The 15,523-nt window shown below is 47.3% G+C and overlaps 1 protein-coding gene across 1 annotated transcript in view; it reads left to right on the top strand.

Annotated features, from left to right (window-relative positions):
* The window catches only part of CHUK (component of inhibitor of nuclear factor kappa B kinase complex), a 77,342-nt gene extending 62,135 nt beyond the window's left edge, over positions 1–15,207 (top strand). Inside the window, exons 19-21 of the mRNA XM_034775198.1 lie at positions 1–137; positions 11,901–12,000; positions 13,967–15,207. Of these exons, the coding sequence (XP_034631089.1) occupies positions 1–137; positions 11,901–12,000; positions 13,967–13,993 (264 nt within the window). The 3' untranslated portion in view covers positions 13,994–15,207. The remainder of the gene's footprint in view (positions 138–11,900; positions 12,001–13,966) is intronic.
* Positions 15,208–15,523: the final 316 nt, after the last annotated feature.

Raw genomic sequence — 15,523 nt, 5'->3', positions numbered from 1 at the left:
ACTCAGAGTTCTGCTCGATCTCTTGTGAGTTCCAGCATCGAAAGTGCAGCCACCTCTTCAACTGCTACATGGCTCCCTCCAAACTCCTCTGGCAACATACCCCATCCCCTCTCTTCTATGGCAGCTCCTAGAGATGGGTAAGAGCCAAGGAGGGGAGGTTCAGACCAGTCTCCTTCTTTTCTGAAGAGTATATCTATTTTATATGCAAGAACTCTGAAAGCTTGCCCTCCCTCACTGAGTTGTAGTGTAGACAGGCTCCAACTGTGATACATTAGGACGCTGGACTTCTTGAAAAGCGCACACAGCTTGTGTGCTGCCTGGTACGTTTTGCTAGAGTAACTGTGACTTTAGAGATACTATTGTGATGGCCATGGTGTAAGAACCAAAATAGAATAAGGCTGGCCTATGAAACACTGTGAACCACAATCCGCCCTCTCTTCTTGCCCAAGTCCTCTTGTTGGCTGCCTGGCCTATTGTTAATCCTGATTAAAGCTGGCTGCATTTGGTGTCCATTGCAGCTGCAGTAGCCTGAATCTTCTTCAGTTCAAGTGGACTCTGATTGTTCAGTTTCTCTTGACAGATCAGGAGCTGGGGTCACTGAGGTTGCCTGGGCTCAGGGCAGCAATTAGCCTGTGATCTTGAGCGCCCATTCAGTTGAGTGTTGGTGCCTTTTCCGAGTATGTGGAAGGACAGAGTCCTAATAGGTCTCGTATGTTACGACTATACTGAATATCAGAATCAGAAACTAGGCTGAAGTCTTGTTCTTTTATGAAACTTGCTGGCCCCGATTGCTGCCCTTGTGATGCTATGGGGGTTCAACCAGACTAGTGAGGGGTTCTGGCACTGCCTGCTGCTGTGCTGCTTTGGCTTAGAGCCCACATACCAGCAACCTACTCAGTGCACAATGGTCTCGTCCTGGTTTTCACCAGCCTGGTTACTCCTTGCAGGGGACACCAACAGCTCTTTCAATTGAGTCTCCCCAAAACAGTGTCCAGTCGCTCTCTCGGATACCCAGAAGTTGTATGTGCTGCCCCCAAAGAGACCGAACACACACCAACCTGTTCGTTTAGCTGAGGACTTCACCCTTCAGTTTAGTACACAGTACTGAGACAGTTTTGTAGTAAAACAAGAGCAAGTTTTATAACAAAGAACACATTTAAGTAATAAGTAAGAATAGAAGACATAGATGTGGTTACAAGTAAAACAAAACATGCTTTCTAGTGACTAAAACTTAACTTCAGCAAGTTCCCAGAGACTTCAACCCACTTGGCTAAAGGATCCACCTTTTTCAGATTACCAGAGCTCTAGCCTCTTTTGTCTGCCCAGTGATGGATGCCAAAATGGCTTTATGCTTCTGCTTGTATTTCCCAAAGTCTGTTGTCCATTTCAAGAGCTAGGAAGGCTTTCTGGAATGCGGGCTCTATCCTCTATCATGATAGCTAAGTGGTCTTCCCCTTCACTCATTTAGCTTGATGGCTGTGTTAACTTTATATGTAGATGTACTTTTCCTCTGAGCTATTACCTGGCTCAATTTACCCTGGAGACGCAGGAAAGCGGGTGAAATGACATTTCTTTGTCTAGGACAGGCTGGATTTATGCACTCCTTGCAAAACACCTTCTTCCAGCACACATCTATCATTCTTTATACACCACCTGTTACATGCATCGTGAGAGAATATTAAAGAACAGCATGTTACTGGTTTGTATACCTTACATGATGCCTTGTAGTTAAAGATTATGACAACACTGTGTTGAGGCAATGATGTGAGTTATGGTTTGGTATGCCCTCTGCCAGTTGGCATTGAGGGACTTCCTGGGTCACACCTAACAGCTGTAAAAGTTGTTGGCTTAGCTCAGAGCAGTGTGCTTCTTTGCAGGCACCTTACCATGCCGAGAACATATCTTTAAAAGTGGGTAGCTGCTCTGTCCTATTTGTTGAGTCTGTGGTTGGATCTGGTGCACCTGCTTTCTCACCAGAACTAGCTTTTTCTTTACTTTAACTAATTTATGTTCAATGAATCTAGTCAAGTTGTATGCTGGCAGAGGAAAAGCAATGGTGCACCTCAGAGTTACTCTTAGGGCACTGGAAGTTGGATTAGGAATCTCTTAAGTCTGTGTTAAAAAGATTCATGTGATGTCATTCACACTAGAGCGCAGGACAAGTTATTTTCTGTGTTTGAGACATGACTACTCACTGAGTGGTGCAGACTTTGTCTGATTGCCCCATTTGGAATAAGAGAGAAGAATATATTGGCACCAGATATCACCATCTTCATTCTGTCTTCAGAGTGAAGATGCTTGCTAGCAGTCATACAAGTTGCCCAGCACTGCCATCTGCTCTATCTGAAGCATCATGAAAGAGAATAAATCAAAGGGCAGTTCACAGAGTTAAAGGCCGGTGGGGGCTCGCTCGATGGCTGGAGCCTCAGAAGGACCATCGGCCTCCCTCTCCAGACCTCTGAGGAAGGAGTTGGTGGGACGTACATCCTTGGCACTGTGCCTGGAGACTGACCAGGTGGTGGACCCTCCGGTGCTGGTGGCACCCAAAGTACCGCGCCGGCCTCCTCGCCCTCCCCGTATGAGGCAATTACGGCCCTGTCTCCCTCCGTTCTGCAAGAGCACTTTAGGGCCCACCAGGAACTCTGAAAAAGGGTGGCATCAAGCCTCCACCTCCAAGCAGAGGAGATGGAGGAGCCCTCGGACTCCCTGTTTAAAATGCTGTCCTCCTCGGCACCAGGCAGGGTGGCCTTGCCTTTCCATGAAGGAGTGGCAAAAACTTCAAATGCCCTGTGGCAAACACCAGCCTCATTGGCCCCCATCTCCAAGAGAGCGGAACGCAAGTATTTTGTACCCGCCAAGGGGCATGAATACTTATACACCCACCCTGCTCCTAACTCCCTGGTGGTTGAGTCGGTCAACCACAGGGAGCGGCAAGGCCAGCCAGCCGCTACCTCGAAAAATAAAGATTAGCGGAGGCTGAACTCTTTTGGAAGGAAAATTTATTCGTCCTCGAACTTACAGTTACGGGTGGTGAACCACAAAGCTCTCCTGGGCCGGTATGAGTTCAATCTGTGGGGCTCCCTGACCAAGTTCAAGGACTCCTTCCAGGAGCGCGACAGGAAGGAGTTCAAAGCGTTGGTGGAGGAGGGTACAGCGGCTGCCAGGGCAACCCTACGGGCAGCTTCAGATGCAGTGGCCACGGCCACGTGGTCCATGGCCTTAGCGGTGTCCATGAGAAGGATGTTGTGGCTCCTGCTCTCTGGACTGTCCAGCAAGGCACAGACCTCCTTGCAGGACCTCCCATTTGACGGCAAAGCTCTGTTTGCGGAACAAATGGATACAAAGCTGCATGGCCTGAAAGACTCCCGCACGACTCTCCAGACTCTGGGTCTCTATGTTCTGGCTCCAGCTAAACCTAAGTTCAAGTCACAGCAGATCCCACTCAGGCCAACCACCCAAAATATGAGACCGCTTATAAGAAGTCGTGGGACTATAAGAGGCACCCACAGAGGCAGTCTTGCCCTGCCCCCCAGCCTGGGTCCTCAAAGGGCAAGCAAGCCAGGGGAAAGGCGGTTTTGACAGGACGCCCGGGAGCGCCTGCCAGTTCTCATCAGGGATCCACCCCCAATAAAGCTTCCCGTCTCCAGTCAGTTGTGTGCTTTCTTCCCAGAGTGGTCGCGCTGACCTCGGACCAGTGGGTCCTCAACACCATCTCCCGGGGCTACAGCCTCCAGTTTACTTCCTCCCTGCCCAACCACCCCCCGTCCCTCCTGGGGAACCCCTCGCACGAGGCCCTGCTTGAGCAGGAGGTTGGGCAGCTCCTGGGCTTAGGAGTGGTGGAAGCAGTACCCGGGGAGTTAAAAGGCAAGGGGTACTACTCCCGCTATTTCCTTCTCCTGAAGGCCAAAGGGGGGCTCAGGCCCATCTTGGACCTGCGAGGCCTAAACCAGTACATGGTGAAGTTCAAGTTCCGCATGATTTCCCTGGCCTCCATCATCCCCTCCCTGGATCCTGGGGACTGGTACACCGCCCTCGATCTGCAGGACACGTATTTCTACATTCATATATTCCAGGGACACAGATGCTTCCTTCATTTCACGGTGGGGCAGGAACACTACCAATTTACGGTCCTCCTGTTTGGCCTGTCCACTGCCCCATGGGTATTCATGAAATGTATCAGGTATCAGAGGGGTAGCCGTGTTAGTCTGGATCTGTATTAAAAAAAAAAAAAAAAAAAAAGTGTGTCCTGTGGCACCTTTAAGACTAACTGATGTATTGGAGCATAAACTCCAATGTATGTTGGTGGTAGCAGCCTACCTCAGGCGCCGGGGGGTCCAGATCTTCCCTTATCTGGACGTCTGGTTGATCAAGGGCAGCTCCCAGTCGCAGGTGCAGGATCACGTGGCTCTGCTTCTGTCCACATGCACCACTTTGGGCTTGTTGGTAAACAACACCAAGTCCAGGTTAGTCCCGGTTCAATGCTTAGAGTTTATCGGAGCAGTCCTGGATGCCTTGTCGGCCAAAGCCTCCCTCCCACCAGACAGGTTTGAGACCCTGAAGGGGCTCATTGACACGGTCACAAGGTTTCCGGTGACAACAGCCAGAGCGTGCCTGCAGCTCTTGGGTCATCTGTCGGTGTGCACGTATGTGGTCCGTCATGCCAGACTCAGGATGAGGCCCCTCCAGCTCTAGTTGGTCTCGGAGTTCTCCCAGGCCAGGGACAGGATGGACAAAGTCCTCACGGTACACGAACCAGTAATCACCTCCCCGAGAAACACGCTCCAAGGGGTCCCATTCAGAGGCAGGGCCCCGTTGCTGGAGCTGGTGTCCAACACTTTGGTCCTGGGATGGGAGGCTCGTGTGGGGAACTTTCAGACCCAAGGTCTGTGGTTGGCTCGGGATCTGACCCTCCACATAAACGTCGAGCTCAGGGCGGTGCGGCTGGCGTGCATGGCCTTCCGCTTGCACCTGGAGGGCCGGGTGGTCAGGGTCCTCACGGACAACATGGCCTCAATGTTCTATATCAACGAGCAAGGTGGGGCTCAATCCTCTGCCGCAAAGCCCTCAAGCTGTGGGACTTCCATATAGCCCACAGCATCTGCCTACAGGCCTTCCATCTGCCAGGTGCCCGGGACGCATGGGTGGATCGCTTGAGCAGGGACTTCTCCTCTCAGCACGAGTGGTCTCTCCATCCAGAGGTGGTGCACAGACTTTTCCAAGTGTGGGGAACTCTGCAGGTGGACCTGTTTGCAACTCAGCAGAACAGTCGCTGTCCCCGGTTCTGCTCGGGTGGGGGAGGGCGCTGGGACGGTGCGCTACCTGTGATGCCTTCCTCCTGTCCTGGTCAAGCCAGTTTCTCTATGCCTTTTCCCCGTTCCCGCTGATTGGCAAGGTCCTGGAAAAGATAAAGATGGACAAGGCCCAGGTCCTTCTGATTGCTCTGGCCTGGTCCAGACAGCATTGGTATGGAACCCTCACGGGCCTGGCGGTCGCACCACCGTGGCCATCTTGCCTGGACCTGCTCTCCCAGGACCAGGGCTGCCTCCTCCACCCCAACTTATTGGCACTCCACCTCACGGTGTGGCTGCTCAATGGTTAGGTAGGGAGGAAAGGACGTGCTCGGAAGGGGTTCAGCACGTCCTCCTAGAAAGCAGGCGGCCCTCCATGTGCTGAGCCTACTTGGCAAAATGGTCTCGGTTTTCCAGATAGGCGGACGAGCAGGGCGTTTCCCCGGTGGCCGCCCTGATCCAGCTTATCCTGGACTACCTCCTGCACCATACAGCCCAGGGCCTGGCGCCCTCTTCAGACAAGGTGCACCTGGCGGCCATATCGGCCTTCCATCTGCTGGTGCAGGGCCACACGGTATTGTCCCATGCTGTGACTGGCCCATTCCTTAAGGGTTTGGATTGTCTCTTCCCACATGTTAGGCCCCCAGTCCTGCAGTGGGACCTAAACTTGGTGTTGGCCCATCTCATGGGGGCCCCCGTTTGAGCCGCTGGCCACGTGCTCCTGGTCACACCTCTCGTGGAAGGTGGCCTTTCTGGTTGCGATCACGTTGGCTAGGCGGGTCTCAGAGCTCAGGGCCCTGACCTTCGAGCCCCCGTACACGGTGTTTCATAAGGATAAGGTCCAGCTCTGCCCAAACCCCTCGTTCCTCCCGAAGGTGGTCTCCACCTATCACATGGGTCAGGACATTTTTCTGTTAGTCCTCTGCCCCAAGCCCTATGCGTCCAGTGAGGAGCGCCGCTTCCACACGCTGGATGTGAGACAGGCTCTGGCTTTCTACCTGGAGCGGACTAAGCCGTTCAGAAAATCCTCGCAACTGTTCATTGCCTCGGCCGAGCACGTGAAATGTCGGCCAATCTCCACTCAGCGGCTCTCCAACTGGATCACCTCGTGCATCCATACCTGTTATGACCTGGCGGGAATCCCTCCACCACCAATTGTGAAGGCGCACTTGACTCGGGTGCAGGCCTCGTTGGCTGCCTTTTTGGCTCACATCCCCATTCAGGCCATTTGTAGGGCTGCCACATGGTCTTCAGTTCACACGTTCACCTTGCACTATGCGATCGTCTCCCAGACGAGGGATGACGCCGGGTGCAGCAGAGCTGTCCTCTGTCCCGAGAATTTGTGAACTCCTACCCACCTCCAACAGATATAGCTTGGAATCACCTATTGTGGAATACACATGAGCAATCACTCAAAGAAGAAAAGACAGTTACCTTTTCCATAACTGTTGTTCAAGATGTGTTGCTCATGTCTATTCCACATCCTGCTCTCCTTCCCCTCTGTTGGAGTTGTCTGGCAAGAAGGAACTGAGGGTGGGGGGAGCGCCCCTTATACCACTCCATGGAGGCACCACTTCAGGGGCCGCTAGGGCGCTCCCCTAGGGGTATGCTAGGCAGAAAACTTCCCTCACCGGTGCACATGGCGAGGATGCACACCTATTGTGGAATAGACATGAGCAACAGATCTCAAAGAACACCAGTTACGGAAAAGGTAACTGTCTTTTCCTTCACTATTTGTTCTCAAGACTTGCAGGCTACTGAGCTCAAACCAGCAGTTCTATAAATGCCCAGGTTATTGGTGTGATGTTAGCTATTCTCCAGTCATACGGTACTACCTCCCAGATAGATAGAATGATTAAAAATCCTTGCTACCAGACTAGCAATCTCGTGTGCCAGTTCTTTCAATATTCTGGGATGGAATTATCCAGTCCCCTTGATTTGAGCGCATTAAGTTCTTTACATTTTTCTTCCACCTCAGATGTGATAATTTCCATTTCTGTACACTCATTTCCATCTGCCAAATTGCCTTCATGCCCATCCATGTTCTCATTTTAATTGAAAACCGAGGCAAAGTGTTCATTTAGTTTTTGGGCCATACATATAATATCTTTAATCTTCCTCCCATCTGTGCTACATAGCAGCCCGACCTCATCCTTCCTTATTCTCTTTTTATTTATATAACTAAAAAAGTTGTATGCAGTGTTGTTGTAGCCATGTTGGTCCCAGAATATTAGAGAGACAAAGTGGGTGAGGTAATATCTTTTATTGGACCAACTTCTGTTGGTGAGAGAGAGACAAGCTTTTGAGCTTACCTGAAGAAGAGCTCTTTGTATGTCTCTCTCACCAATAGAAGTTGGTCCAAAAAAAGGTATTATCTCACCTACCTTCTCTCTAAAAAAATAATCGTATTTATTTTAATCTCCTTGACAAGAGTTAATTCACATTTATTTCCACATTTCCTAACCTCCAAGATGTTGCTTTCATTCCCTAAAGGTTCTCTGCTTACTACTAATAACCTTTTTGAGGTGGCTATTCATCCAGCTGGGTCTGGAGTCTTTCCCTACAAGAAATTGCAAGCCGCCTCCATCTTTAAGTCTTTGAGCTCTTTAGCCCAGTTGATTTCTTTAACTAACTCCCTTAATTTTCCAAAGTTTTCTCTTTTGAAATGAAAAACCATAGCTGATGCCTGGTTTTGATTATCCTTCCATTTAATTTAAACTGAATCACTCTATCCAGGGTTCTGATCACTCGATCCAAGGTTATTTCCTATGACCAGCTCTTTTATGAAGTCCTCACTACTTATCAAAATCAAGTATAAAATTGCATCACCTCTTGTTAATTCAGTGACAAGCTGATAATGAAAACTGTCGTCTATCACATCCAAGAATAACTGGGCCATATCAGCATTAGCAACATTTATTTTTCAATCCCTATCCAGGAAGTTAGTCTCCCATTATGACACAATTCCCCAAAGTATTTATCTCTCTTAATAAAATGAGCTCTCTATCCATATCTGAATCAAACAGTTTACTGCATCGTTGATGTAGAACTCTATCCCTCCACCTTTACCTTTATTGCTCTTTCCAAAACACCATATACCCTTCAATGCCTGTATTCCAGTCATGAGCACTATTCCACCATGATTTCTTATCCCTATAATGTCCAGTTTGGCCTCCTGCACCAGTAGTTCCAGTTCCTCTGTTTTATTGTCCTGACGCCTTGCATTCATTTTCAGGCATTTCAGTTGTTTCCCTCAAACCTCACCCAGCTTTCTAGCTGGATTAGGTATACTCCTTTCGCTGACTGTAACACCTGCCTGACTACTATTCCAATCAGTGTGTACTGTTTTTCTCCTTGTCCATATTCTTCCCTTGTATTTCATTCTTCCTTGAGTGCTTGTCTATATGTGCTCCATATTTGGTGCCACATGCACTGGAGATCAGAATGCTTTAGTCAACCATGTCTGTTGGCTGCAGCTGCTTCTTGCATAGCCTCAAGCTCCTCCACTATGAGGTTATAAAAGGGGATGGAGTGACCAACTGACCCTCAGTTCCTTTCACCATATTTGGCTGTGAGATGACGCCAACTGACAGTGCCATCTCATCCACTCACACAATAGTTTATCTATAAATAGTTTAGTTAGTGATAGTTAGGGTGTATTGTAGTATTTGATGGGTTTTAATTTAATAGTGTTTTTTATGTGATTTGTTTTTTTCCAAGTAGGGAGATCTCCACGTGTCTGTTTAAAATTTTTGAGGTTTTAAATGCTTGTCATGTGGAACTGTTATGCACCTTAATAATGCTCACTCCAAGGCTATGTGTACACTACGAACTATGATCGATTCAAGTTACATGGGTGTACAGCTGCCAAAATTAGTATATCACTCATGCGCATTCAAACTTGTCTGCTTGTGTCAGAGCTGCATGTACTCACCAGCAGTGCTTGTGTCGATGCAAAGTGCAGTGCACCACAGGTAGGTATCCCACTGTGTCACACCCCCTGTCTGGCACAATGCCTTTTGGGAAATGTTTGCAATGTGTTGTCAGATAGAAACGACTTGACTAGAGATCTGTGGGAGCTGGGGGCTATTGTCTCTATTCTATAATGCCATCCATAGCCCATAATTTTCATACCATTTTTTAAAAATCCCACAAACCCATACAGCACTTCTTCATATTTGCCAATTGTGTATACAGCCTGGGTGAATGAGATGTTGGGGAACATTTACGGATTGCAAGTCCTTATCCGAAGAGCTGCTAGATCCAGAGTAAACGGTCTTAAAACTTTATCCGCTAGAGAAATCAGCGAGACCTGCTTTAGACTGTAACATTACCCAGGGTACAATCTGGACAGTTGAACAGCTGTGTCCCCTTAACTCTCTAGCCTGGGGTGCCTTTTACGCTGTTTTGCTGTCAGAACAGCCAATTCTCGCCTGCTCATGCAGCTTTCAGGCTGCAGATTCACTCCCAGCTAAATAATGAGCACTCTGACCAGTCAATCGTGAATTACATACAGGGAAACACCCGCAAGCTCTCTAGGCCCAGCCTGGTTCCCGCAGAAATGTGTGTATTGTACTGCTCAGTATCCATCTGAACAGTACCAGCTCATAGGGAGTCCATCATTTTATCAAAGGAAAATGATACATGTGCCAGCCTTGTTATCCCAAATGGAGTTTCCCACACTTCAATCCAAACACACTGGTTAAGATAAAACAATAAGTTTATTAACTACAGAAAGATAGATTTTAAGTGATTGCAAGTGATGATGCATAAACTTCAGGATTAGTTACAAAAGAAAATAAGAATAAAACGCAAGCTAATACCTAATTTAATAAGCTAAATTATTATTAAGTCCCCACCTGGTGGGGACTTCCATGCAAGACCTCTTGGAGTACCTGCTACACCTTTAGAAATCAGTCTTGGCTTCCAGTTCTCTGAGACTGTACTTGGCAGCAATATCAGTGTTTCATCCCCCTATCCAAGGGAAATCAATTTGTTTCAGTGCCATGGTGATAAGATTTCTGAGAGGACTTCTCCACCTACATCTTCTGGTCCAAGAGCCGGTCCCTTTATGGGACCTGAACATGATTTTAACAGCTCTACTGGGGCCTCCATTTGAGTCTCTTGCATCCTGTCTACTGCCACTTCTGTCTCAGAAAACTGCGTTCTTGATAGACATTACCTCTGCCAGGAGGGTGGGTGAGTTGCAGGCCCTGATGGTGGGGCCTCCTTACATGCAGTTCTCAAAGGACAAGGTAATGTTTCAACCACACCCAAACTTCTTATCCAAGGCAGACTCTGTTTCATTTGCACCAGGCTGTGTATTTGCCTGTATTTTTCCCCAAGCCGCATTCTTCCCTGGAGGAGTAGCGCCTCCATACTTTAGACTGTGGTTCTTCGATATGTGATGCAGACATGTATTCTAGATGGGGTGTGGTGCGCCCCACATGCCAAAGACTTTTGCCTAGCAGTACTCTTGGACGGGTAGTGCTCATGTCTCTGTACAAGACGTTATCATCTAGAGATGGTCTGCACAGAAACTTTATTCCTTCATGCAATCTGCATACGATATGAACAGGCGAGGCAAGCATGAAACTGTTCAGTCCTGCTCAGATGAAAGGCTAGACAGATGTGTGTTCCACAATGAACCCTCCATCCCCTCTGCATCAGAGTCTTCCCCTGGACGTTCGGTGCAAAGGAACTGAGGGATGTTGCTTGTGAATCACCTACCTGGTGGAATATATACATCTACATCTACTCGAAGAAGAAATAGTTACAGTTACAGTTAACTGTGGTTCTTCGAGATGTGATGCAGATGTGTATTCCACAACTCGCCCTCTGTTCCCTCTGTATCAGTGTCTTCAATGCTAAGGAACTGAGAGGGGTTGCGGTGGTGCTGCCTCATATAGTCAAGAGAGGGGCTACAGATATAAGACATAAGTTCCACCCCTCTAAGAGTACTGATAGGCAAAGGTCTCTGGCCTGCAGGGTACACACGTGCCTACCTGGAATACACGTCTGCATCACTTCTTGAAGAACCACAATTACAGACAGCAACCATTTCTACATCATGCAGTATTAATGATCAGAGGGTCACCAGTTTTTACAAGATGCTTTTTGGATAAATATTATGACAGCACTGTTAAGATGCAGTGAGTTTGGCAGGCCCAGTAACCATTGTATTTACTGAACAGTGAGTCTTTTGCCATTTGCCATCGAGGGGCTCTTAAGGTCATACTTGGTTACTCAGAATTTTAGAAATTGGCTGCTTCAGATTAGATCCCAGGTAATTCATGGCATTTCTGTTCATCTTTGAGGTCTCCAGTATTATGGCACCTCTCTGGATCTCTGCACTGTCCTGAGTGAAGTGCAGGACATTATTGTTCAGTGAACAATTCCTAACTTAATCTTTGCCCTGTGGATGGTGGCTGGAAGCCTTCTATGTCACTCCCTTGGCATCAGCAGAGTGGCATGCCAAATACAGTTGCAGAGTAACTTTTAGAATTGCAGATAAATTGCTGTAAATTTATCTCCTTCTCTCCCTGTTCTGCTCCTTCTGGAGTCATAGTTTAAACCTGCCCCCTTATGCCTTTTTTTTTTTTTTTTTTATAGGGAAGTTTTTGCCCATGTGATAGAAGAGAATCTGAATTATCTGGACCGCTTTAGCACTATCATTCAAGAGGCGAAACAGGAGCAGAACAGCAGCATGATGGTAAGTCTGTTTCTATGATTCAGAGGCTTGATTTTCAAAGTTTCATTGGCTTCAGTTGGAAGCTTTTGCTTACTGAGGACTTCTTAAAATATATCTCCGGTCCTTTGTGACAAGTCAGGCTATTGCTGTCAAATATGTGTGCAGTGTCCTGGTGAGTTGCTCACAAAGGATAGCAGGAGCATTGACAAAACCATCAGCTAAGGAATCCTATTCCTGGCTCTAGAAATGTGCAAGGTAGATGGGCTATTCAAGCAGGGATGTGGTAAGCAGGGGACAGTGGTGGGAGCATTATCTCTCAGGATCTTGTTATAGAATAGAAAGAACTGCCTGCAGTAAACCTTTTCTCCTGTTCCTGAGCCCTGTCCACCCTTTGACTTGACAAAAGCAGGTTGGGCAGTAGGAATGAGCTTAAGGTTCAGAGGAGTGGAGAGTAGGAGGAACAAGTGGTGTGACTGGACAAGTATGATGTCAATCTGGGACCTTGTGTCTGAGCAGAAGGATATTTCACCATTCTCTAAATAATTAAAAACTGGAATTCATAAGTCATTGGGCTAGACAGAAACTATGGGCCAGCTAGTTCTTCTCCTCCTGTCCTTCCCCTTGAGCAGGCAAGGTCCTTACCTGTTTGAACCCATCTCTAATGGATGAAATGAAGCTGTTCCCATGAGCACTCAGTATGGTGTCCAGACTAATGATGATGATCTCCTGTGTCAGATGCCACTCTCTCTCCTGGCAGCTTGTTCTGTTGCAAGCTGCTTATGCAGTTACATTTATCTAAATGTCCCTGCTGTGACCTTGGGATTAAGATTTCACTTATCTCCTCCCATTGTGATGTTAAGCTACTCTCCTAGCTGGAATGTCAGATGTTCCCCTCAATACATGGTTCCCTGAGGATGATTTCCTATGAAGCCATGCTAAAACCTACATATACAACATGCTTCCACTCCTCACCAGCCACTTGAGAACATGTTAAGAGGATCACTGCTCTGACCCCTGTAACCTTTGTGGCAGTTGTGTAAGAGACCAGTAAAGAATTTTCCCAACGCAGGAGCAGCACATGAGCAGCACAATCTGCTCTTTGCGGACACCACAAACCCTAGAGTAGGATGGGGTAGAGAGGTAGAGTAGCCAAAGTGATTCTTGAACAGCTATGGGCAGCCCTGGGGAGGTTACTGTAAGTTAGAGCAGCTCCCAGGGCAGAGCCCAGTTGCCCAGAATGTGGAAGGTGAAATGTTATTTAAAGCCTCCTTAACCTCCTCTCCTAGGCTGCACCTTTCATGGGCACAGCACAGAATCTAACCTTTAGGGTCTAATGTTTGGTTTTGATGACCCTGTGTTGCTTACTACTTATCACCTTATTTTCTGTTAATTTACAAACCAGCTGCTTATGAATAGCTCTGACACTTTATCAGTTATTGCTGCTGAGACCTCCACCAAGGTCCAATTAGTGCCAACTAATGTGGTAGGTTTGTGACAGTAGGGACTGAGCTGACACCATTTACTCATGTCATGTGGTTACCCAATAGCCTTCAGACAATAAGGACTTCTGGTCCCTGCAGATCTGTGTCAGATGAAACCAGTTGCTTAGAGGTCAAAGGTTAACTGTCTGCCAGGATACTGAGTTTCAGTAGCTCACAGTCCCTGGCACCAAAAATTCCTCATTTCTGGTTTTCTCAACATTTCCTCCCCAATGCTGAGAGTAGATTCAGGGTGCCTTCTTTTCAGGCTCTTGTTGCAGAAAGTAGTTGCAGTTTGTGAACTGTCAGAAGCCTTTGAAATACCTTGATTAGCTGAGTTTGTTACCAGCAGGTCTTGGGTAGTTAAAACACTGCCCACTTCAATCTTATAATTCCAAGACTGCCATCAGTGAGTGGTTTTGGACAATGCAGGCTCCCAGGCAGGTGGCCATTGATTTGAAAATTGATAAACTGACTGAACTCTAGTTGCTCTTTTGCTTCTTTTTTAGAGTCTTGATTGGAGTTGGCTGAAATAATTAAGGAAGACAAGCGGGCATTGTTGCCATCCCCAATATGTCCATGTGCTCAAGGTTGGCTGACAGTCTGCGATGAGATGAAACAGACCAGTATCAATGTTATGGAGTTGATTCCACACACTGCTGATTCAGGACTGAATAATCTTCTCTCCCACTGCATCTGGATGACAGTTAGTCCTGCAAGAGGCATTTTGTGTTTTGTAGATGTTAGCGGACTTGATTATAAAGTACATGGGCAGCAACAGAGACCCTGCCTTGTATGTTTTGCTGCTAGAGGCAAATGTTTTCCAACCTGCTGCCTCATGTCAGGGCTTTTAAATCCATATTGAGCTACCTAAAGAAGTAGCCTGATTTTCAGAGATGCTGAGTGATCCTGGCTCCCACTACATCCCTGAGCACTGCAGATGCTCAGCACACTTGAAAATTATACCCTTTATATTTAGAAGCTTTTTAGGCACCTGGGTTGGTTTGAAAATGTTTGCGATGGCCAGTCTTTCTAGCAGTATGACCTGTTCATGCAGTCAGTGCCTGGCAGGCACTGCTAGGGGAGGCAGCTGTTTCTCTGATGAGCTGAGATTAGGGCACTATTTGAGATGTTCTGTCTATGGAGAACCTCTCCCGGAAGGAGATACTCTGCCTCAGCATTTGGCGTTAATTTGTTTGGTGCTAGAGCAGCTGAGAGCTCTAGGGGAAGCAGAGCGGGCAGATACCAGGGAGGTGTTCTCCTCATTTCTTCTGAGTAGGAAGAAGGCAGGGAGTATCTTCTAGGTTCAGACAGATCTCTGCCTTAAGTGGACAAGATGCACAGTACAGACTACAGTAGTATCTGCAGTGTTCTGCTGGGGTGCTGGGCTACTTCACCCTCTTCTCCTGAGGCAGGCATCTCACATTCAAAATCCCTATAACATTTTGTATCCTGTTGCAAAATGACATATTACTTATGTTATCTTGCACCCCAACCCCCAAAAATCCCAACCATCTGAGCCTTGGTCTGGGGAATACCATTTCTGATGGATGAAAGAAAAACACTACAGCCATGGCTTTCCACCTGTGCTGTGCATTCTTGTCCACTGAGAAGCAGTTTTGACAGATGTTTCTTACTGATTAGGAAATGCTCCCCAATTCCAAACAGACAGAATTTTATATCCACTGGCTACTTAAAATATTTAAGAATTCTATTTGTTAATTTGTGATAAATATTATATTATGTAGAACCTCTTTGTGATGCTTATTCTGTTCCAGATTTGTGTCATTTTAAAGATGCTACTCCCAAATGGTCTGACTTGCCAATGTTCTGTTTGGGCAGGATGTAGGAGGGGGAAGGTAACAGGCTACCTGGACTTCAGTTTATGGGCAAGATTTTCAAAAATGGCTAGTGATTTTGGATGTGCAACCCAACCTCTTTAACAGAGGGCAGGTGCTCAGCACTTTCTGAAAATCATACTCTTTTATGATGTCTTAAGTTGGGCACTCGAAAGCATTAGCTGTTTTTGAAAATCTTGATCCATGCTTGTCTCTCTCCATTACTCT

The sequence above is a fragment of the Trachemys scripta genome, chromosome 7 (assembly GCF_013100865.1).
Source record: "Trachemys scripta elegans isolate TJP31775 chromosome 7, CAS_Tse_1.0, whole genome shotgun sequence".
Lineage (NCBI taxonomy): Eukaryota > Metazoa > Chordata > Testudines > Emydidae > Trachemys > Trachemys scripta.
This window is presented reverse-complemented; position numbering and strand designations above follow the sequence as displayed.